Below are 23,727 nucleotides of genomic sequence, written 5' to 3'. Positions count from 1 at the left end.
ATAGGAGACTTTAATGGGAAGGAACTTTAATAAAGCTAGGAAACAATACAGGTAAGGCAAAGAGTCTAGTTTCTAAATTAAGCACCCAAAGTTACCCGTCCCTCGTGGGTAAAAGTCCATCCAAATGGGATTGGCCCAGAGCAAGGCCCCAAAGCCTGCCACAAGTCTAAAGCATCTTCCAGTGGGGACCCACAGAAAAGGGCCAGAAACAACCAGACAAGCCTGGAAGGAAAAGAGCAAAACCAACATCAAGATAAAAGCTGCCATTGTCACCTCCCCATGGGTCTCACCCACATCTGTGTCACCCAGTCCACGACCAAAAGACAAGCGCAGTTTCTTCACGTGTCTCTAGGCTCCGCGCGCCTCCTCCAGGTCTCCTGGCTCCATCCTGCTTCCTTCCTTAGTCTCTTCTGCAGCTTCTCTCTTCTCTTCCTGCTCAGATCCACCCTCCCTTGGGTGGGGCAGGGAACCTCCCCCTTTCCTGGGGACCACCCTGTTACATTACTATTAAACACGTGCTAGTAATATGTAGTACTTATTTTTAATTTTTTTTTAAAGATTTATTTATTTATACAAGCACTGGGTACAGTCAGAAGCGTGGGAGGGTGATGAATTCACCAGAGCCAGAGTGGGGAGCAGAGCAGGCAGAAGGACCGAAGGACACTGCTGAGGGGAGCAGCGGGTGGCAGGAGAGGTCTGCACGCCATGTGGGACCCTCCTCCGTGGCCAAGGAGCAGCCGGGGATCGAACCAGTGCTGCAGAGGCTGTAGGCAGCTTTGCAACCCAGCGCTCAACTGCTGCGCCACCGGGGAGGCCCTATTTTTAATTTTTTTGTTATGGTTTTTATTTTCTATGCTTTTTGGTCTTCTGTGATTTATACTTAAATATGGGCTTTTTGAAATTGCATATAAAATTTTTAGACGTGATTATGCTGTTTCTGTAATAGCTGATGATGTTTGATTTATAAACTGTTTGTATTAGTGCACTGTGATGTATTTGGCTTTCTTTGTGCAAGGAGCATTTATTGATTATAGAATTGTCATGCACAACTGCCACACGAACTGATTGATGTTGACTTATCACACTGCCAAGTGTTTCTCTCTCTAGCCCAGACCAGGGCAGCTCTGTCTCCAGCCTGTCTCAGTCCTAACCTGGGCCCCCTCGAGGAGGCGATGCCCATGCTCTGGCTAGCCTGGAAGCTGTTGCTCTTTTAGGCCTGGCATCTGTGCCAGTGTCCAGTCCCACAGGCCTGCCCTGAGCTCAGCCCCACTGCACTGGGAGAAGCTGGTTGTCCTGGCCAGGCCTCCACAGGAGTAAACCTTCCTCTTGGCCCTGTCCTGGTGGGGCTTCTGAGGAACTAGGTGGACTCCGCACCACTCACCAGGGCTGTGTATCCCAGCATACCTTGGCTTGAGATGCTGTTCTGGTTATACAGAGCCTTTTTCTTATTTCTTAGCTACTAGCTATGTTCTTGGCTGAAGCTTTCAGATAATTAGAGCAGTCTTTCAGAAATTTGCTCAGCTCTGTAGTCTCACCTGCTTTGTTGTGTGCCTCTTGATGATTTTATTTGTTCCATTATGTTATCATTGAGACCAAAACGAATAAGTATATTGTGTATATAACCTTAAAATTAATCCTCACTAATAATCACTGAGGTTAATATTGCTGAGCCCCAGAAATTTCAATGAACTGTCTGAAGGAGTCTGATTAAAATTGACCCATAGGCCACCTCTTTCATATCAATTATTTTAATGTTGAAATAGTTAAAACAGTATAAAGAATTTTAGGATCATCAAATCCTACTTTTTTTCCTTTCAAAGTTATTTCGGCATTTTCTTGCAAACAAACAGCATATTCTGCATAGCAAAACAAGTCAAAATTTAATACTTTTCTTAATGGACTACAATTATCTAATAGTTAGTGTGAATACAATCTAACTCAGATAGGCTTTTCCACAGTTATTATGTTGGCTGTAATTGCAAAAGGATGCCTTCATTTAGTAGAAGCTGCCAGATGCAATGCCACTTGATCTAAAAAGGTCACAGTAAAAGGGACATTTAAATTAAGTTATAAATTACAATTGAAGAACAATATTTTGATGTGTGAGACCAGAGATGTCAGAGCAGGGAGATGTAATTCATGGGTTCATTATAGAACAGAGGTTCCTGACAGCTGAGCCATGCCAAGAGGAAAATTTATTTGCAGCATCACGCAGACAGAAAATGGCATCTAAGATGAGAACCCAGAGTAGAAACTTAAAACCTTGTGCAGAGAAGCAGAGTTTATGCTAATAAGACTGCCCAAGAGGTGGAGATGCTCACTGATTGCTGAGATGTAAAGGAGGTGTCAGACACGTGCACCACGTTTTCAATCTTATTTAAATTAAGACCTTGTCCTTGCTCTATAAGATAACACACTTTATAAGCAGGCTTTGAGGTTGATTCTCTCACCTCTCTGTCCAGTGTACAGATTTGCTGAAATTTCAGAATTGTTTAGGCAGGAGAGTTAAAGCTTGAAACAAGATTTCCATCCATGGCAGCATTGAGGAAGGATATAATTTAATGTTTATAGCAGTCCATGAGAAGTTCAATCATGAGTTAATTAAACTGTAGGCAGTCATTAAGTATTATTTATTCTTTTGAGAAGCTTGCCAGTAAAGCACTTATATATATTAAATTATAGAAAGTAATAAGCAGGGAATGATTTGTCAGGCTGAGTGAGAGTAGCAGATTTAACTTGGGCAATTATGCAGAAATGTGTTTTTCTTCTGTGGCCTGATCCTTTCTGCTAACCTCAGAGAAGTCAGAAGCTGTGGCTAAACTGTGGGGGCCATGCAGTCCCCAGGACTGGTGGCCCTGTCACACCTCTGGTTGAGTCTTAGGTCAGAGCCACATACCTAAACATCACCCCCCACGCTGGCACTGTGGAGCCACTTCTTGCCCTTCGGCACTTCAGAGTGTCTCGTCGCTGTGTCTCCTGCGTGTGTCCCATGGCACTGCATGGGGTGATGGTGTTAGACCCATTTGACAGATGAAAACCTGAACTCAACTGGCTTGTGACAAAGTTGCTAACAAGAAAGCCTCCTGCCTGCAACCTTGTGCCCATTCACTTGTGCCCCATTCACAGGCTCCAGAAGGCTCTGACTGCAGGACGGTTTGTGTAATAGGGGCTGCAGAGCCCAGGAAGTGAGAGCTTCAGTGCAGCTGGCTGCTCAGTTACACAAGAGCAGCGTCTGGCTTCTGCGAGTCTGTATTGCACTGTTGGGGGCAGGGGAGGACATCCTGAATGAACCCACAAATAGGTTTTATGGATCCCACCCCCACCCCAGGCCAAGGATATCCAAGGGACGAAGGACTACAAATCCCAAAATGTCATCACCACTGAAGGGAGGATGCTGGGAACTGAGAGTGGGTTCAGCAGTCAGGCTTGGGGTATAACCAGACGTGGGCCTTGGGGTTGGTTTTCGCTGGCTGGATGGCGCGCTGGCGGTCTCAGCTCAGCGGAATCGGCAGGACGCTTTCACCAGTTTGTCTCTCCCTGCTTGTGTCAGTCCTCCATTTCCTTTTCCGTAAATAAGCCCCTTATTAACCTTCTGGTGTGTGTCTGCAGTTGGGTCTCACTGTAAGTTTTTAGCGCTTTTTTGGGTGTTTGCCCTGTAACAGCACCAAATCAGGAGTTTGTTTCTCAGAAACTGCTTGGTTTTTTTTTTTGTTTTGTTTTGTTTTTTTAAGATTTGTTTATTTAAGCATACAAGAACTGGGGTACAGGCCAGATGTGTGGGGGGGGGTGAGAGGATCCACCAGAGGCAGAGTAGGGAGCAGAATAGGTGGATGTACTGAAATACACTGTGGAGGGGAGCAGCAGGGAGACAGGAGAGGTCTGCTGCACCTGGGTAGCTCCCTCACCGGGGATTGAACTCTTGCTGCAGTGGCTGTGGATGGCTTCATAGTGCTTAACCTCTTGCGCCACCATGGAGGCCCAGAAGCTGCTCTTTTTTTTTTTTTTTTTTTTTAGCACCAGAGTCCCCCACCATGTCCACTCTGTGGCTCACTCATGCCTGGCCTTGCTCCTCGGGGCAGGTTTACCCCTTTGCTAGCTCAGGGCTCAGCACAAGGAGTTGCTCAGTAACTCTTTGTGAGTGAACGGAAGGCGGAGAACGGTGTGAGGGGCTGGTCTTGAGGCTGGGCTGTCCTGCTGGGTCTCAGGGCACCACAGTGCGGTGGTGGAGGAGAGCTGATACCTGAGAGAGGAAGGGCTCCTGTGGGCTCCTTCACAGTGGACACACCAAAAAGGAAGGAACGTGACCTGCGGTTGTATTGAGCAAGCCCGGGACTAAAAAACAAATGGGTAGAAAACAGAAAAACCAGCTAGTTCCCTAGTGGAATGACTCAAAAGGCCAGGGGCTTGGTGGAGATTCCTACTGTTAAGTTGCCCAGATCCTAAGGGTAGAAGGGTCTGCTCGTGTGGAAGGACAGACTCTGCAGGTCAGTGATAGAGAGGTGGCAGGTTTACAGGCACAGGCTTCTCTGATGAGTGGACCATGCATGCGCACACGGTGGTGGCTGGCGGGGTGAAAGGTAAGGTATTATACAGAAGTGCTTCTCCACCAGTAGCTCGCAAAGGCTACTGAGTTAAAGAATGTTAGAGGCTGAGTTAGAGACTGTATCTTGGTCCCTGCTTTTTACAGTGATCTTCTCTCAGTAGTTTCAAAATGGTGTACTTCACTGTACCCTACATTAAAATTGCATTTAATCCCAGATTTCAACGGCCTGGCTTGGCTGCAGAATGAACAGAAAGATTTACGAACCTGCTTTCATTTTTCTCCCCCAAGGCTACAAACTGAAGCTGTCAGACATTTCAGGGTTCTCCCTCCTCCTCCTGTTTTCACTGCAATTCCTTTGAACAATCTTCTGTAGTGAAATGGTAGAAAATCTTACATTAAAGGACCGTTTGCCTTAGCAATATTGGGAAGCTTCACTGGATTTTTCGACCGTATAGATGTAGCTGTGTGGTCATGATCAGGGGTCTACAATTTGAAACCAGTGGTCTTCGCAAGAAGAGATTATTTCATTCCTTTAGAATGCATTGCTCTATGAGAGGGGAATATTTCTAATGACAGTTTTTACAGCTCTAAGAGCCATTATTTTGGTAAGCTTACCCATTCCGACTTAATGCAGTTGGTGAAATATCCAGCTTGGCTCTTCTTCAAACATACAGTCACTATCTGAAAAAAGAAAATCTTCACAACCACCTGTAAAGCAAATCCCTTCTAAGAGGGGCTCACTTGTGAGAAATGCATTGGGCAAGAAGGTGGGGCAAACCCGTGGGGACCTAGAGTCTGGATGTGATAGATCGATAGATGTGTCACCTGGGCACAGCTTGCTCAGTGACTCTCACAGGTTACACTATCTTAGGCATACGTTTTCGACATCCACTATCTGATTATTCACTGCTGTATCTGTCCCTGGTCCCTAGGACAGCTGCTCAGGCAGTTTCACACTCACTGAGTGTGGAAGGAGTGAGGGGTGTTCTAAACACACCTAGTTTTCCCAGAGGACTCAAAAGGTAGTTCTTCATGTGAAGGTATGTGGGACATGCCTTCTGGTTAAAAGTCAGTCTTTAATAAATTAGAATTAAAACATTTCTTTATTGAAGATTCCTGGAAAGCTGTGGGGGGGGGGCGGGGAACACTGAGAAGAAGGTGACTGTTTAGAAAGATGTGCTCTAGGTCCCCAGGAAGAGGTGTGCCGAAGGGACCCTGACCGTACTTTCGAACTGACCTTTGTGAATTACCGCTGACAGCACAATGGTATCCTAACTTCATTTCTTCAATCAGGATTTTATCACTGCTGGTAAATGATCCCACACGATTTACTTTTCAAATATGTCCTTGCATGGAGGTGGAGAGGATGCTTGAAAGTATTTTTCTGGCTCATACCATGGGCGGTTGAGGCATGGGAAGCCCCTCAGAGCACAGGGAGATGGGGTTACGGGAAAGGAGGGCTTGCCTGCCGCGTGCAGTGTAGGCCGTAGCCAGAACGGCCTCGGGTTCATGGGCTCTTCAGCTGGCGTCTGCAGCGCCCTGGGCTCCCTGACAGGCAGGAATGTTCCCGGATCAGTGACTCGATTTACTTCACTCGCTCAGCCGTTTGCTTTTGGAGTGGGCCTTGTGCTTGTGCGGTAATTGCCTGCTTTCTGCTGTATAAGATTTCAAAACTTGTTTTTTTCTGTATAATACACCAGAGTTTTAATCAAATTCACTGAATTATTAACTCCAGTATTTATGTAAAACATAAGTGGGTTTTGTTTCTGGTTTGGCATTTTATTTCTTTATCTGAAAAGGCTGCTCTTCAGAATGTTGGTAAAAATCAGAGACCGCCTCCTTTATATTTCTCCCCTTTTAAAAGTAAACAGTTGGCAGAGCATTCGTGTGCCAGGTATAGTTCTAGCAATTTACATATATTTCCCAATGTTGTCCTCCTAATAGCCCGTAAGAGGTAGATGTTATTATTACTCATTTTTAAAGGTGATGAAATTGAGACCCAAAGAAGATAGGGCACTTGCCCGAGGTCACAAACCTGGTGAGTAAAGTGTTAATTTTGCCAGGACCTCTTCATTAAAAATTTATGACTTGATCAACTTGAATCGATTTCAGATTATCACGAAAATATGTGCTTTTTATAATTAAGTAGGCAGCAGTTTCTCCATTCTGTCTGAGCCATTTGTTCAGCTCTTCTTCTAGATCGTCATCATGTTATAGAACTTGGCAAATACTTACTTGTTCTGATTATTGGTCAAAGTTTGAAAATCTGTCTTTTCATGTTCCTAAAAGAAGGCTAGGCAGTTTTCAGACATTTGCAAAATATAGTAGTAGTTCATTTTTAAAATAGTCTTGTGGTGACTATCACAAAAATAGCTGGTAACGTCCAGCACTGATCTTCATTACGTACACCTGGCCCTTCTCCCCCGCAGCCCCTCCAGGTGGGTATGTGCTGCACTGCACCTCCAAGGCAGGGCCCGGCATCCATCTCCCATCTCGAGGGAGCTGACGTACTGTTAGAGTTATGCAGGGCTCCTCCGAACCGTGAGAATCCTCACCCTTCCAATGGCAGTTGAGTCGCTGCAAGAGAGATTGCAGTGTGTTTCGGTATTTAGATTTCACTGGATGGTTATGGGGGACAGTGACAGCTGCCCAGCCCGGGGCTACAGCAGTGGGTGCAAGGCAGTGTGTGGGTCCCGTCGAGGAAACACCGCACTCTGAGTCTGGCTCTTTGCCTCACCTGGGTGATAGTAATGACTACAGCGCTCCTGAGCTGGTGTCCCTGCCAGGCGTCCCCGCCAGTTAGTGACTTATTTGTGCTGAGTGTTTATCAGATGCTGGTGGGAGGGTTAAGGCGCAGGGGGTCAATGAGATGTCCGCTCTGTGCAGAGCCCTGCCTTGCCTGCTTTGTTCAAGCAGTGGACAGAGCTTGAAATGCAACAGGCAGGCAGGCAGCAGACAGCTGAGCTAATGAACGTAAACTGAGCTTGAGATTTGCGTGGTGCCTACCCAGGGACACCAGGTGAAGGCTTTTGTTCTTCACATCAGTAAGGGTTTCTGGAGGATGGCCCGTGCCACAGACTGAGGCACTGAAGAGCAAGTCTTGGCCGAAGCCGATTCTTATGTCAGACAAATAAATCTGTACGGGAAAGGCAGATTTCCAGTGGGGATTTAGAGGGGCCGCTGTAGTTTGGGGAGGAGGATGGAGGAAAAGGATCTTTCTGCTGCTTCTCTCCATCTGTGTGTTGAGACTGTAGCTGTAGAGAGGGTCTGTGGTGCTGGACACTGCGGGTTGTAAAGGCTGTGGAGTGAAAGTTCCCAGGCTGTGACGGGAGAAAAGTCCAGTCGTAAAAGGAATGTGTAGATAAACCAGTGTCTGCGTCATAGGTTCTGAAAATTCAGGGTACTGGTACAGAATTAGCTTCTTTAGAAAGCTCTTTATTTTCGGGGACTGGGAACTTTTTAGTGGAATTTCTTTTTAAAGCACTAAAGAGAATACCATAGAGTGTGTCTTCAGGCCATGCTAGGTAGGAGACCATTGTGGGGATCACCTTGGCTGGGTGGAGGCCTGGCTCCAACCTCTGCTGGCTCAGGGTAGTGAGCACCTCTCTTTGGCCTTCCTGTGCTTCCCTTCCTCATCCGGTAGTTTCTGCACCTCAGGTACAGGGAGTAGGTGCCTTTCCCATGGGGTTAAAGAAGACACTGAATGCAGGGGCTGCGTGACACTGCCCCAGCCAGACCTCCAATGCGGGTGCAGTTGGGTCTCATCCTGTCCTCTCCCCCACGGCAGTTCCTGCTGCACCTGTCTCCTGCTCCCGGAGCAGCCTCGGCAGGGACCAGGTGGGAGGTGGGTGAGAGCCAGGGGCCCCTGACGCTGTGTACGTCTGCTCACCGGTCCCGAGAGCCTTAGCAGAGACTCAGCTCAGGGCTTCCCTCCTGCCCATTTGCTCCCATTCTGGTACCTGGTGCACTGAACTCACCAACGTCGTTTTGTTTCAGCTACATGAAAGCGGTTACGATGCTGGCAAAGCCCTGCAGCGCCTGGTAAAGAAGCCTGTGCCCAAGCTGATCGAAAAGTGCTGGACCGAGGACGAAGTGGTGAGCACCCCGGCCTGGGCCTCGCGGAAAACGAGAAGGGCTCGCCTGTTGACCCAGTCTTGTGGGCAGACCACATGGCAACCTCCCTTTTGTCAAGGGAAAATCAAATCCTTTAAGCCTCACAGTTGTACAGAAGGACGTGGCCTTGCTGAGCTTCGACAGCATGGCGGATGAACAGGATTGTCCTGGGTTTCCTGGAGGGAGAGAAGAAATTGGAAGTTACTCTTTAAAAAAGTTATTTTTGCTTGGTTGGTTTTTGGTGCGCGCTAACTCTTGGTACCTTCCTATTTTAAGCATGTTAAAACTGATTGGCACATAACTTTGAGTAGGGCTGGTGACTTGTTTCCATTTTGAGGACTGGTAAGGCCCCTGACCTCTTGAAGGACATTGGTCTAAAGCAGGACGCATAGACTTGGCTAAACACAGTGGCATGACGTGTTTATTCTGTCACTGTGGCCCACTGAAGAGGTTGGGAGAGAAATGAGTCCAGGAACACAGATTTGCAAAGCCCTGGGCTCCCTACCAGGAGCCAAGAGTCCTCATGAGACATCCTGTCTTGTGACTTTCGAACGGTATTGCTTACAGAAGGTAACGTTACAGGTTTCTTGTGTTGCTGCAAATTCAGTGGTCAACAGAGTGCTGCTGCTTTGCGTTTGCCTGTGGGTTTAATGAAACCGAGATGAAGGCTGGCATGGACAAAACGTGCCGATTGATATTTTAAATATGCTAAGAAGAGAAATTTTAGGTGTTTTCTTGATCCTGCTTGGATTTTGTTTGTTTATTTTAAGCAATATTTATTGATGTTCCTTATGTACCAGGTGCTATGCTAGGAGCGCACAGGGTCCCTCTGCATAAGGCACGTGACTTGAGAGTATCCAAGAATCGGGCTATGTGGCGTGGGGGCAGGCACTGGGGAGATGGAGCCGGGAGAGGAGGAAAGGAATCCATTGGTAGGAGAGGGAAAGGCCTGGAAAGCATCACTTGAGTGGAGACATTAGTGAAGCGAGTAGGTGAGCTTCTTGGATACTGGAAAAAAGAGAACGCGCCTGGCACGTTCGAGAAATAGGCAAGACTATGTCTGCAGGAGTGTGTAGGAGAGGTGGGTGGGGAGGGCGCCGGGTTTTTATGACAAAGTTTCTGTTTGTTTTTTTTCCCCCAAAGCAAATCTTTTTTTTTTAAGTTTTTTTTTTTTTTTTTTTATTTATACATACAAGAACTGGGGTAAGGCCCCATTTGGTTCTGGAATAGGAAGCTGTAGCTCATAAGTGCTGGGCATCCGAGGCTGCGTCCTGGGGCTGGAGGTGATCCGCGCAAGGATTCTGTGGGCCTGTCCCATTTTCACCCCCTGCACCCCTTATCTCTGTGTGAGTTCTGAGAAGTGTTTGGTGGTTACCCAGCCTTGAGAGCTGAGGGATCAGGTAGCCCCCTTGTTTATGGGAAGTTAAGCTTTATTTCATAATACCTCAAAAGTGAACCAGACAGTGGCTTAATAACTGATAGGCTGAAATAGGCATTTGATAAATGCATCTAGATCACATCTTTGAAAGTTGCATGCACGGCGAGGTGCAGACACCAGCGAGACCCTCCTGGTGTTCAGTGTCGGGACTGTGGGAAAATGCCTGCTCTGCATGGCCCCCTCCACATTTTTTCTACCCCAGGAATTACAGAAAGAAGCAAAACAAATGTGTCCTTACTAAAATAAGTCCACAGGCTTGCCTCCCCCACTTTTTCCCATCTCAGTTTTCTGCCTGCATGGACATCGGGTTATTTTTAAACTTCACTGCCTCCAGTGCACCCAGCTGCTGTCTAACTACAGCAGTGCCCATGACGCTGTTTGCCTTCTGTTTGCTTGCGCTGAGGCCTGTGTGTGCCAGGGGGGCAGTGCGCCCCTTTGACTGTGCCTCCTGCCTCTCCTGGGGCCTGTGCTCTGCCATAGACCGCTCTCTCACCCACCCAAACTCTGACAGTCCTCCAGGCTGAGCCCATCTGTGCATTCACCTCGATAGTGCCTCTCCTCAGCTGCGTCTTCCATCGGCCTCTGGGCTGGCGCTTGGTGCTTGGCCTCTGCCTGCTAGCTTTCCTGTCATCACCAGCTTTCCGGCTTCATTTCTGAGCCGATGGCCTCCTAGTTTGCAAACTTAAGAGTGGGGACTTACTAATGGTGTGAATGATGTCTGTACCTGTGAGGGGTTTGAGGAACACTGACAGTTCTTTATTCAAGGTTAGTGCTTTTAAAGAGTCTTCTCGGTAATCCAGCATTTTGGACCTTGTGTTAGGTAATAAGTGAAAATCAGCATCAATGAGAAACACTTATACATGTGTAGAGGCAGGAATGACCGCTGAGCAGGTTTTCTGATCCCATGCAGACCAGGTGAAGGAGGAGTCAGAGTCCTTAGTGGCTTTTTGCAGGTCTTTTTATTGGGATTTACCCGGTACACAGGCAGGGGTGCTGGGGGGCCAGGAGGCTGGCAGGCCTCCTGGCCCCCAGCAAGTCTTCACTCTATCTGAGTTCTCCGGCCTTCTCTCAGCTTCTGCTTCTCTTGCTTCTCTCTCGGCTTCTGCTCGTTCTTGGCTTCTTGGCTTCTACTGGCGTCCCTGTGACGCCGCCCTTAAAAAGCATAGTCTTAGCCCAGGTGGATCTCATCTACCTAGGCCCACACCCTAGTCCAGGTGCTGCCATCAGGCATGCATTCAGGACCGCAGATCCATCATCTATCCTGATGGCGGGAGGGCAGAAAAGCCTGACATTTTTTCCTTACCCTACAACATGCATCCAAAGTTGCCCTTAAACATTTTACTTTTGGGAAAGCTCCCCAGTTATTACTGTTCTTAATAATAATGATACTCCCCAGCCTCTTCTTCCTTGGTCTTTCAGATAATCACCAATGCTTGAGCTCTCAGACCACAAAATTACACATCGGGAGGCCTTTCATCACATTAGGCATTTCTTGTGACCGTTTACGTGTTACGTGTGTATAGATACAGTATTTCTTACTGAAGTTGCTTTGGGCCTGAGATACTTTGAATCTTGTTGAACTAAAGCCAGATTTGTGCCAATTTCTGTTAAATTTGAGGCCAGGTGGTGACAAATGAACTCTCCTTAATGGCGTGATTGTGGGAAGCGCCTTCGAAGCCAGCTCGTGGCAAAGTCTTCCCAGTCACACAGATCCCTCACAGCAGAGCAGCTTTTTAAAAGAAATTCATGAAGCTTGTTCAGTCCCAAGGTGGGGGTAGGGTCGGGGCCACAGTAATGGCTGCTTCTGCATTTGAGAGTTCAGGTTGATGTTAGCCAGTTTCTCTTATTTTATACTAAAAATATTCCTTTTCAGGAAGCCATCCAAACCAGTCAGACTTGTAAAAGAGAAAGGGGGGAAAACAGATCAGAACTTTTAGTAAAAAAACCAAAACCCTTGATTATTAGATTTTTAATTAAACATGATGAACACATTTAAATATAACACAAAGGCCTCAGGCTGAACTGCACCTAATCGAAACAGATTAAGTCACCCTTCCATGCTTGGATAGTTATTAATTCTGTTTACTTATGCATGCAAGCTGAAGGTGGCACTTGCTGCTGTTGTGTTGTTACTTATTGCACTGGGATTCCACTGCTGCTGGATGCTGTGATCGTAATTAGCATTCAGCTGTTGATTATGGAAATACTGGGGATGCTAATTGAATTCTTTTTAAAATTCAGGGCCTGCATTTCCCTTGTAGGTTTGGCCTGGCTTGCAATTTTGTGAGATCAGGACTTCTACTGCGCTGCGCATTTCCCCCTTTGCTTCCTGTCCACCCGGAAATTGTTTTCGTGTTGAATTAACTTGCAGCAAAACAAGTGTTGAGTAAGGTGAACGTTTTGGTGCTTACTGCAGGATGTTAAACTTCATCTTGGGCAGCTGTAATTTATACCTTGATGGTAATGCAGTGTGGGGAACAGCCTCGCTACAAATAACCTCTGAAGTTTTTAATCCAAAGATAGTTATCACCTGATGGTGATAAACTTTAATTGACCGTGTATGTGGATTTACAAAGATTCATAAATTTTAAAGCATCTAAACCTTTCTTTAATTTAAAGCTCAGTTTATCATAAATATAAATGAAAATCCTTTCAAAGTTGAATTAACATGGTGAACTAAGTTTCTGAATATTTGTGACCCCGTGAATCCCTGCAACTGGTTAAGGTTTGCCTTATGCAGGATATACCCAGCTGTTTGCCAGGTCTTTCCTAGGCAGCAGCTTCATATGCCTCTGTTGTGCCATTTTGGGTAGTTACTGCTCAAGAAAACGTTGGCTTGCCCCCTTCTGGCATCTGGGTAAGACAGAGCTGCTTAGTGGGGTGAAAGCACAATGAGTTTTGTTTACTGTTTGTGTGGCAGCTCTAGAAAGTGGAGTTCACAGCTCAAGGAGCTTGAAAGCCCTAGAGCAGCAGGGGGCTGTGGTGGTGAAACAGGTGATGATTAGGGCGCCACAGCCTCCAGCGGTTGGCACATGCGTTTTAAGATGTGTGTAACCTAGGGGCTGAGTCTTGAATTTTCTCTCTTCAGTACAGAGGAGGCTTCACTGTACATTGATTTAAGGAATGGAAAAAATTCCAGGATTGTCGAGCCTTTCATAGGATCATTCAAAAAATGTTGATGATAGGATCCTATATCATTAGTTAATATAATTCTGTCCATTTTGGGGGCTGTTTTATAAATTGTGTGTGAACAATCTCTATTTTTAAAACTTATGCAAACATTATTAAAGGGCCTTTAAAGCCTCACCACTGGCTCAGTTTCCTGGTTTTGAGCTTTGCCTGGGTCCTTGATGACATACACCCCAGGTTTATGCCAGAGTTAATGTGTGTAGTTTTGCGTACATGCAAATGAATCCCAACATGGAAATACTTTTTAAAGAAATCTTAATCTGGAAATTTTTATAGTTCACTTGGGAACTTTGCTGTTAGCCTGAAATAGACATGTTCTATATGTGTATATGCCGTACATTTAGTGCAACACAAAATAGGGGCTTAGTAAATTTTGAATTGAAGTAGATTTTTGTCTTAGCTGATTACCATTTCTCTAGTTTTAACTGAAATTGGTACTGTTTCTTATGAACAATTTAATTTTCAAACAAGAGGAGGAAATTAAGAGAAATACAATGTTAACATATGTACACAATAGTAATACATATATTACTTACGTGGCGTTTTCTTACTGTGTTCTATGGTGAAGGTCAGTCCTTAATATTAAAAACAGGAAATGTAGATCCAGGTAAGGTTTACTTAATATTTTAAGCATTAATGAAAGTGAGCAATTTTTCCTGTGATTAACTCCCATGAGCTTTTGAACCAAACCCTGCTTAAAGAAGTTAATAAGGTAGATAGTTTATTGTCAAATCCTTTTGGAAATGAGACAGCAAATTAAAAATCAGTTATATGTGCAGAAAAGTTGGTATAAGGCAATCAATTTTGTCAGTCAGTTTGCAGAAAGAATCTACTGTGTAACAAGCTGTAAAGAGAAATGTATTTTAAAATTTTTTAGTAAATGAGAGAGGCTAGCCATTAGAAGGGGAGAGAGATTTCAAAAATTCATTTCAGTATTTCATGTCAGTAGAAGCTGCCTCTGGGTTAAATCAACAAATTCAGCCGTGACCTTGCTTTTCATATATATGGCTTGGTTGCTTTCTAGTCTGCCTTTTCTTCTACTGTCAGAGAAGTTATGCCTGTTTTCTCTTTCTTTTCAAATAAGTTCATTCCGTTTCTCATTCCATTTAACCAATGTTTTTAAATGTCCTATCCCCTAGCCCTAATTTTAGGTATATGTTTTAAAGTCAGCTCTCAGTTGTATTGTTCTTTGGGGCTGTATGTTTTTGTTTTCAGGCATTGGGACAAAGCAGAAGAGAAATTCCATGTTGAATGCAGTGTGCCCTAAATTATTCCTTGTTGTTCAAGATAATCTTTTACAATCAAGGAGTAATTTTTAATGGGACATTTTTCATTTTTCCTCGAAGTGGGGAGCAGCAGGGAAAATCTTCGGCTCGGAAGAGTAGCACAGGCTGGAGGGTGGGTGATTGGAGCATGTTTTCCGTCTCATGTCCAAGGGCACGTGAAACATGGAGCTAGCACACACTTCATCCTCTCCGGCATCTCCTCTGTTCATTTAAAAAATGAAAATGAGATACAAGGGGACTTGAGAGACTGCATTTGTTCTCCCACAGACAAAAGTGGTTATTTTATAAATGAAGAGGATGGAAAACCCTTTCCTCCTGCAGTTTCTTAGCAACAGAACTGAAGTCAGTTTCAGTGTGTGTGTACAGAGCACCGTGGAGAGTGACGCCGCAGCCTTACATTTCCAGAGGTGAGGCTCGCCGTGCTGGCCTGGAATTCAGGCGTCAGGGAAAGAAACAGGAGGTAAAAAATGGGACCGCTGCAGGAGAGGAGGCACCTCATCACGGCGGTCTCCGCTCTCGCCACTCTTGGTTGTTACATGGAATGTCTCTCTTAGGCAGCGATGATAAGGGCCTCGGAGCCCGCAGGACCCGCGCTGCTCCCCTCCCTTGAGTGCCAGCCTGCTTTTATGCATTTCCTAATCGCGTTTTCTTCCTCCCCGACACCTCGCATGCTGTTTAGTGGCGCCTGCAACTGATGTTTCAGCACCTGCTTTTAGACATTTTCCCGAAGTACCTTTATATGAGTAAATTCCTGTGCATTTTCTTCACATATAAAGCAAAGTACTGAAGTGTTGGGAAGCGGAATATGTTTGTTGATCATAAAGGGGAGAGACGGTCTCAGAACTGGCCTCACCCGCTGTCCGGTCCAGGGCTTCTCTCTGGTTCTGCCTTCCTGGTACCTGGTGTTGGGCTGGGTAGATGGCATGGTCCCCACCAGGCTCCTTACTCAGATCTGATTTTAGTTTACTGGTTGAAATTATTTGTTTGTGCTGCAAATATTTATAGAGCACCAGCATGCTGCCAGGCTCCATTCTACATGATGGTGACACGAGACAGAATATGCTCGTGGAGCCGACCTTCACCCAGAGACAACGGTGAAGCAAGGTCACTGAGCGCTACACTCAGTGTGCTAAAATAAGCGCCTAAGAGGAAGACATTGCAGGAAAGACACATGATGTAAGGGGTGGTGGGAACTAAAAAAACATGAGGGAACTGATCTTGCAAATATTTTGGGGAAGAGAGTGCTGGTTCAGTAAAATGGTAAGTGCAAAGGCCCTGAGGTGGAAGCAGCTCTGTGGTACGTTCAGGGAATAGTAGGGATGCCAGTGTGGATGGAGCAGGGAGAGCAGGACAAGAGTAGGAAGAAATGAGGTCAGAAAGGTAATGGGGATCCGGTTCTGGGGGATCTTAGACCAGTGCTGGTCACGCCTAACTTGTGCCTCAGAGTTACATGCTGTTAAGCAGCTCTGAGCTCCCCAGTGGGAGCTCTGTTTTCTCCTTCCAGGTCATCTTCTGGAAGAGTTTGTAACTGGTTGGTTGTAGAGGTTCTGAGTTGGGTTCCTGCAGCTCCTCTTGCCAAGACCAGAGCATTTTGGTATTGTCACTCGTTTACTGCAAACGCTTACTTGGAATTCAGCATTTGTAAGAAAGTTGTTTTTTTTCTTTGGCGGCAAAAAAAAAAAAAAAACCTGAAAGGAAAAGGTGCCTTTTGTTTTCTTTTCAAATTATGCTTATTGAAAAGTAGGTTTATATCTTTGCAAATGCTCTGGGATTTATAGATTCAAGCCTGGACAAATGACTCTCACACCCTGCCCTTCACCAGTGCCCCACAGTCCTCCACCATGTTCCCTTGGGCACCTTCCCTCCCGTGGGCTGCCTTCTTGAAGTAGTATTTACTCAACGTCACTACACACTTCCTCACAGATTTTGTTCGGGTAATGAAGAAAGCCTTTAGGACCCAGGCTTTCCGACCCTGAATTACGCATTCTTGTCAAGAGAGACAGTGTTTTCAAAATCTTTCTCTCTTGGGCAATAAACCCTGCTTTTGACACTCAGCTCAGGGAAGATGCCGCCGGATCCTGCTACTAGACGCAGCAGGCCAGCTGCCCTTTACCTTGGCACTTGCGTGCTGTGGGCTTGGTGTTGCTGAGCCTGAAGGCCCGGACCGAGGGTGCTGGCCCACGCGGTAGTGTCCCCAGCAGAGTCCCCTCTCCAGAGGTTGCATCGTACCAGGAGCTTTAGAATAGGGGTGAGCTGGCATTGATGGTTGTGGCCCTGGGGGCTCTCCTGTGCCCTCTGAAGGCTCACACAGTTATGTGTTTTGGAGGCCCGTGGAAAGCCTTACCCGCTGGGTTGGTGCTTCCACACTGGACCAGGGAGGCTCGAGGCAGGGGGTGCAAGCTTGTACTCATATCTGCAGAACCTAGCCCTGCGCCTGGAGCAGGGCTGACGCTCTATTGTTTGTGTTGAAGAACAGAGAAACCTGGGGGAGGTTGTTTTCTACCCTCAGATTGTCCAGTCATTTCAGTACAGGGACCCTCTGGGCTGAGCTCTCCCTGCTGTAGCGACATTGGCTTCTCCTGCATACATAGGGCAGCACAGGCGTGAAAGGCTGACTTGAGAGTCGGAGGCCTGTGTGATATGGTGACCCAGGAGAGGAATAGATATTTAGTCACTCCAATACCTGCGTAGATTTCTCACGTATTTGTTTGGTTATTGACTCACAGCTCCAAAAACCCTTGGAATTTTCTAAATGTTGAGAGTGGTAAAGCGGTCTCTTGTTCTGTGAATGTGGTGACTCGGGGAGGCATCTTGAGGCTGAAGGTGGATTGCCTGTGGAGCCAGCCAGGTGATGAGAGGTTGGAACTTGTACCCCACCCAGACCTTCAGAGAGGAGAGGGGGTCGAGGTTGTTCCATGACTCATGGCCAATGAGTTAGTCATAAATCCCCTTAATACCCCAACGGGAGAGTTTTAAAGCACTTTGGGCTAGGGCACCAGGACACTTCCACGTGCCACTTTGCTGGACCCCAGACTCCTTGAGACAGAAGTTCTTTGGCACCTCGCCCTGCCTGTCTCCATCCCTCTCTGGCTGTTGATGAGTGTCCTTTTATTATTTTATAGCCTTTCTAACAGTCAGCGATCTGGTGAGTAAATGGTTTCCTGACTTCTTGGAGCTGCTCTAGCTCCTTAATTGAACCCAAGGAGGGTTGCAGGAAGTTCTGGTTTACAGCTGGGTGGTCCCAGGAAGCAGGCCCCCAACCTCTTCACCTGCGCTCTCCCAGGGGATCCTCGAGCCCCTGCTGCTGCCTGAGTTGCCCATGGTGTGTGGCAGGCACCACGGGCTCCGCGGGAACCAGCCCAGGAGCTTCCTAGCCTGACACTGGGTCTTCAAACTGATGGCTGCCTCTACCTCCCTTGGGTTTTTATTGCCTAAGACGTGATAAGGGAGGAGGGGACACACCTTGCCAGAGCTAGCAGGTGTGTGTGACAGGAGACCTGGCCACGGCTGCAACCTTGGTGTGCAGCCCGCACCGCCCTTTCCCTTTCCAGGCAGAAAATTGGGCAGATGTTTGCTCCAAGGCTCGTGGGGGCCTCTGCTGAAACAAGCAGAGAACTCGCTGCACGACGAGTCCTTTCAGTGCTGAGCGCTTGCTTTCCCCTTGTAGCTGATCTGTAAATTTTGATAATGAATATTTTTTCTAGCCTTTCCATCAACAGTAATAAAACGAAACCTTCTGGCCTCCAGGAATGTATGCCGAGGACCGTTCTCACTAGACCAGAGTGGGCCGGATGTGCTCCATTGCCGGGGGGCCTTGCTTTGTGTACCCTCAGGCCCGTGGCTTCTGCCAGCGCTGGACCTTCTCTAAGAGCCGCTGATCCTGAAGTCGGGTCCCTGGGTTGTGCTTAAGCTGCTTTCCTAACAGGCACTTTCCTCTTAAATGTTAGTCATTTTCTTTCTCCATCTGGGACCTCTAGTTCATTAGGGTCAAAGAGTTAGTTTTGAAAGAGTTTTAGGAAGTTAGTTGAACAAGGTCTTAGGAAGCACGGTTCAAGCAGGACCCAGGCCCACCTGACCTCAACCCCGGAAACCAGGTAGCTGCTGCTAGAAGGCCCGGGCGCCCGGCTCTGCTCCCTGGGCCTGGGCTCCTGGCTGCTCGGGCCTCCATTTCATCAGGCAAACCAGTTCCACGGGGATGGATTCTGTTTAGGATCCTCCCTCTCCGACCAGCCTACAGGAATGAAACTTTCCAATTCTTAAGCAATAACAAAACTTAGAAATTTATTTTCCGACCCTCCTTTGAGAGACTGCCCAGCTTCTATGTCAGCTGCCCAAGTTTTGACCTCAGAGCAGCCTGACCTTGTAGTTTATCTTCCTCCTTAAAACCACTCATCCTCCCTCCCTCCTTCCCGAGACCCTCCCTCCCTCCTGCTTTCACTCTTACCCTCCCTCCGCTTCTCTCTCAAATTCCTGTCAGACATTACAAGAGTCCACTTGGATGATGTTGCTTTTAGGCCATACATTTTTTCGAGGTTGCTCACACATTTAGGGGAGTCATTAAGCTTCACAATACCGTCTTCCACTGTTCTGAAATCACTTCAGGCTGCAGAATTCCTTGTCAAGAGGACATTCATGTGTGGGGAGGGGGGCCCTGAAGAAGAGGATCTTTGCGGGGGTGGTGGACTTGTAAAGCTCAAAATCAAACATTACTGTTTGTTTCTGGATCACCAACTTTGTATATGCCTCCAGAATATTATGAGCGGCGAGAGAGTGCGGGGAGGAACTTCTTTCTCCTCCCTCTGCTGAGTTGAAGTCCACTGCATTTCCACACTGCGGTGCTGACCTCCCGGGGGTCCCTGATAGTCTTGTCCGCCGTGACTGCTGCTGGCCCTTCATGTCCACTCTGGTTGGGGTGTTCTTCTCCTAGTCAGGTGGCACTTTCTGTATCTACCTTAGTTGTTTAGAAATAAGATAATAAACAGTGTTGATTTCCCTCATCCAGCAGAAAGGGCATTTATTACTGACTTCAGACAAATCAACCACATTTGTTCTTTACCTGCTAAGATCTCCACGGGCGTCGCCACTAACCTTGATGATTGCCTGGCCGTGTGGCATCCTTGCCTGATTCTGGCAGTGGGTGTAAATGAGCACTCGAGTTGGAGGTTGTCACCACAGGCAACCTGGAGAGGAGGTAGCCACTATGCACTGAAGACTGCCTGAGTGCCTCCTCTTCTGGCAGTGTGCTGGGGTCCGGAGCGGCTTATCTGGAGGGGCTGGAGGCGAGGAGCCCTGGAGGAAGGCTCCTTTCTCTGGGCAGATGTGATAGATGTTAGTGGAAGAAGAAAGGCATAAAAGAGTGTGGGCGGGTGGCAGAGTAGCCGGTTCCCAGTTTGAATGAAGCTGTTGGTGGATAAGATAGCCTGTTTAGAGCCTCCCACTCTTAACTGAGACATTTAAACACAATTAATAGGAAATAATGAGTAAGTATATATTTTTGAATGTGGGGAGTGGTAGGACTGGAGCTGTCGTTGGAATATAGTCTAGCGTAACATGGGGTGAACTGAAGTGGGTGGAGAAGAGAATCAGTGGTTCTGAAACCTTTCCGCCCATTTGAATTGTTGGGGAGCCAGCAAGTGTTCTGGGGCCCGGATGGTACGCCAGCCAGTTAGGCCAGAAGTTCTGGGGTGTCCTTGTTCTAAATCTGAGGATAGGTGCTGGCTCAGGGCTGTGGTCCTGGTGAGCGCTGTCAGTTGACAGCAGGGGCTCCCAGCCATCACTGCGCTGGGGGTCACACCAGGGAGGACTGGAGGCGTCCACGTGAGCCTGTGACCGGGTCTCATCCAGGGTGCTGGGCTCTGTTGCACAGCCAAGGCGGAGTAGAATTGAGGTGAGTGAGATAACAGGTGGGCACTAAGAGGCCTAACAGTAAAAAAGTAAGACCTTTATTATGTGTCAGGGGTCACGATTGCCAGATGTTCAGACACATGGCCCTCGGTACAGTGTTTCCTGGGTGCCCTGCTCCTCAGTGGGGCTCTTGAGCCAGGAAATGTCAAACGGAGTTGAGCTGAATTAGCTTGTGGAGCTTAAAGATGCAGGCAGGTGGTGAGGAAGCAGGACTTGGGACTAGAAGATGATTGGGAATGTAATATTACAGATTGGGGTGCTGGTTCCAGAATATCTTGTGCTGTTTGTTTCCTCGGTTATTCAACAAATGTTACGCACTTACTGTATGCTCTGCGCTGCCTCAGCTCTGGGGACGGAAATAGCAGTGGCCTGCTGGCATTGGGATGGGACACCTGAGGACACCTGAGGAGTAGACACCTGCTGAGTCTATTCAGGTGGACCTCTAGGAAGCAACTTAGACTCAAGGGCTGTGTGGCCTGGGAGCTGCCTTGCCTTCCCCAAGGCTGCTGCAGCTGCGTAGAGGATTGGAGGACACTGTCTCTTAATTCCAGCCAGTCAGGAGTTTTTCTAATGATTCATGCTACTTAACCAGCCATTGCTGATCTTTCAGGCCACATTTCACTTGCCTGTGAACTGCTCCTTCAGGACTGAGATGCCTTCAGAACTTGTGGGCTTCTTAGAGCTTAGAACAGACCGAATTTGGCTGAAAGGAGAGATGGACAGGAACTGTGCGGTAGAGGGGAAACCCTGTAGCTGGTCTCTGAAGTGTGAACTCTGCACAGACATGTACTTTCCAGCACGGGGGAACCCTCGAAAATATTTAACAGGATATTTTTAAATGCCAAAACGATTTTAATGAAGGGATTTGGGACATTTCAGACTGAGGGAAATTTTAGAGGAGAAGGATTTGGTTCTTGTCAACCCCTTGCTGATAATGTCATGGTCAGTTTGGGGCCTGGAGAGAGAACAGGGAAAAGTTGTGGCTAAACCCAAAGGGTTTCTAGCATGTGGTGATCCTTTTAGATCATTTTCTTCCATGTTTCATTTTCTTCCATGTTTCCTCAGTGTCCTCTTTTCTCAAAGAGGCCTAAGACTAAAGTAAAAAAAAGAAAAGATGTAAAGGAGCGTAATGGGTAGATGATTCTTTTCCTTCAATATTAAGAACATGTCTTTCGTCCTCTGTTAGGCCTGAGAGTATTCTGCTTGCTGGTAGCTACCCTAGACTGCGTGGCGAGGGCCCTGGAATTCCAGGTCTGCTTGCTGGGCAGCAGCGGGGCTCTTCCACCGTCACCTGAGCGGTCTTGGGCTGTGCCCAGGTGAGCCATGGAGAATAGACCGTGCTGCTGTGCCGGCTTCCTCCACACGTTTTCCGCCTTGGGTCCTGGTATCGCTCGTTTGTGATTTACTTAAAAATAAGAAACTCCAGTTTTGCCTCCCCCCCCCCTTTTTTTTTTTGTTTCTGTCTCCTCCCTTCACTTCTTCTTTTCTCAAATAACTCATCTGTCTGCAGCAAACTGCCTCCCGGTCATGTAATTAAAGTTGGTAGAAAGCAGAAGTGTGGCTAGACATGTTTCTGGCCGAGCCCCTGCCTCTGACCGATACTGGACTGTGGTGAGTCCTGGTCCCCGCGCAGCAGTGAGGGGATGCACAGTTCGGCCCTTTTCGGCTCTGAAACACTCAGGTGCTAGAATAGGAATTCTTGCTAGAGGAACATTCAGGACGAGCCTGTCTTGTAGGTACAAGGGACTTTGTGCGAGGCTCTGGTGGCCGATGCCTCCCAGGGAGAGACAGTGACAGGGGTGGGCCTCAGGCCCACAGCCTAGTGCACTGGGCTGTGGCAGGTGCCTGTGGGGGTACACAAAACAGAGGGGCGAGACAGTAAGTAAACTCACTTAGGGTCATACCGATGGCAAGTGAAGGCCCAGCCCAGGAGCCTTACGCAGACTCCAGACCAAACCTGGTGGAGGAGAATCTGGTGTGGCTGAGGCGCTGCGGGGCCGGCTGAGGGGATCTAGTGCAGTGGGGCAGGTTGGCAGTCCGTTCGCCACTCATGGGCACTCCGTCCTGCACCTTCCTCGATGGTGTTGTTTCATGGGGCGCTGTTGCCCTCTGAGCGGAAATGAAACCTGGGAATCCACGTGATTACACATGCAGGTGTGGGTAGTGCTGACGCTGGGGTGGAGGACACTGAGAATTTGCTTTGCAGCCTGAAAAAGCTTGTGCCCTTTTCCTGAACCATGAAGCCACCCTATCAGGGTTGGAATTGAAATAATCGGTGGTCTTTGCCTTGAGGGGGACAGCAGCCCCACAGCACAGGGTCTTTAGGGGGCTGATCTATCGGGCATTCTAGAAAGTGTTTCCAGTAGCCCTGGTTTGGCTTTGTTCAGTAAAATCAGAATGTAACACCTCTAGCTGAGCTGCGGGAGCACCCCCAGCACTGCCAGGCATTGCTTCCTCTTCCTTTAGTGCATACAGGGGTCCCAGTAAAAGAATTTAACCTAAAGCTTCGTCCCCCACCCCGCGGCTAAATCACATCACAAGGATGTGATATCTAACATATTACAAACATTGACATTTGAAAATAAAAGTGCCCATCACTCTTAAATATACCTAGTGGATTTTGAATGCCATAGCTAATCATACTCATTATCATCTGTTTTAAGAGTACATGAATGCAAACCTTTTTAGCGGTAAAATTTTGCCTCTTCTTATCTCTCCCCCTTTAACTCTGCTTTCACTCAACTGCCCCAGAGACGTATCCCTGCGGTGAGGCGCTTGGCATCGGGTCTGCTGTCCAGCCCCCGCGGTCCTCCCCTGGCACACAGCGTGCAGCAGACTGCACGGATACTGCTGCTTCCTCAAGCGGGGAAGGTCACCGTGCTGAGAATTCCCTCCGATTGTGTTCTCATAACAAGTACAGTTGATCAAAATGGGTATGCTAAGTGTTAATAAAATTCACTTTAATCATATTGGAAGAAAGATGGATTGGGGTTTTTAAACATATTCTTGGATGGCTATGGCTTGCTCAAATGAGGCCATGTTTGCATTGATTTCATTCCTAGTTTATAGATAGAAGTCCTCGAAGCCTTGTGTACATGGAGGATTCGATGGGAATTACCGTTTGTTACAGTGACACCCAGTCCCTGGAATGCCTCCCCGAATAATGCTAAAATATAATTGATCTTGAGACTCGGTGCTCACTAATCTGTCACGTGGCACGGCCACATGATCCTCCTCCAATTCTCTTGAAAGCA

General features: G+C 47.4%; 1 protein-coding gene across 1 annotated transcript in view; it reads left to right on the top strand.

Annotated features, from left to right (window-relative positions):
* RERE (arginine-glutamic acid dipeptide repeats) overlaps nt 1–23,727 on the top strand; it is a gene marked incomplete at both ends in the record, with an annotated part of 222,822 nt that overhangs the window by 134,630 nt on the left and 64,465 nt on the right. Inside the window, one exon of the mRNA XM_084243550.1 lies at nt 8,540–8,638. Coding sequence (XP_084099676.1) covers nt 8,540–8,638 — 99 coding nt within the window. The remainder of the gene's footprint in view (nt 1–8,539; nt 8,639–23,727) is intronic.

The sequence above is a fragment of the Talpa europaea genome, assembly GCF_964194135.1.
Source record: "Talpa europaea genome assembly, chromosome: 9".
Taxonomy (NCBI): Eukaryota; Metazoa; Chordata; class Mammalia; order Eulipotyphla; family Talpidae; genus Talpa; species Talpa europaea.
The sequence above is the reverse complement of the archived record's forward strand: the minus strand, read 5'-3'. Positions and strand labels throughout refer to the sequence as shown.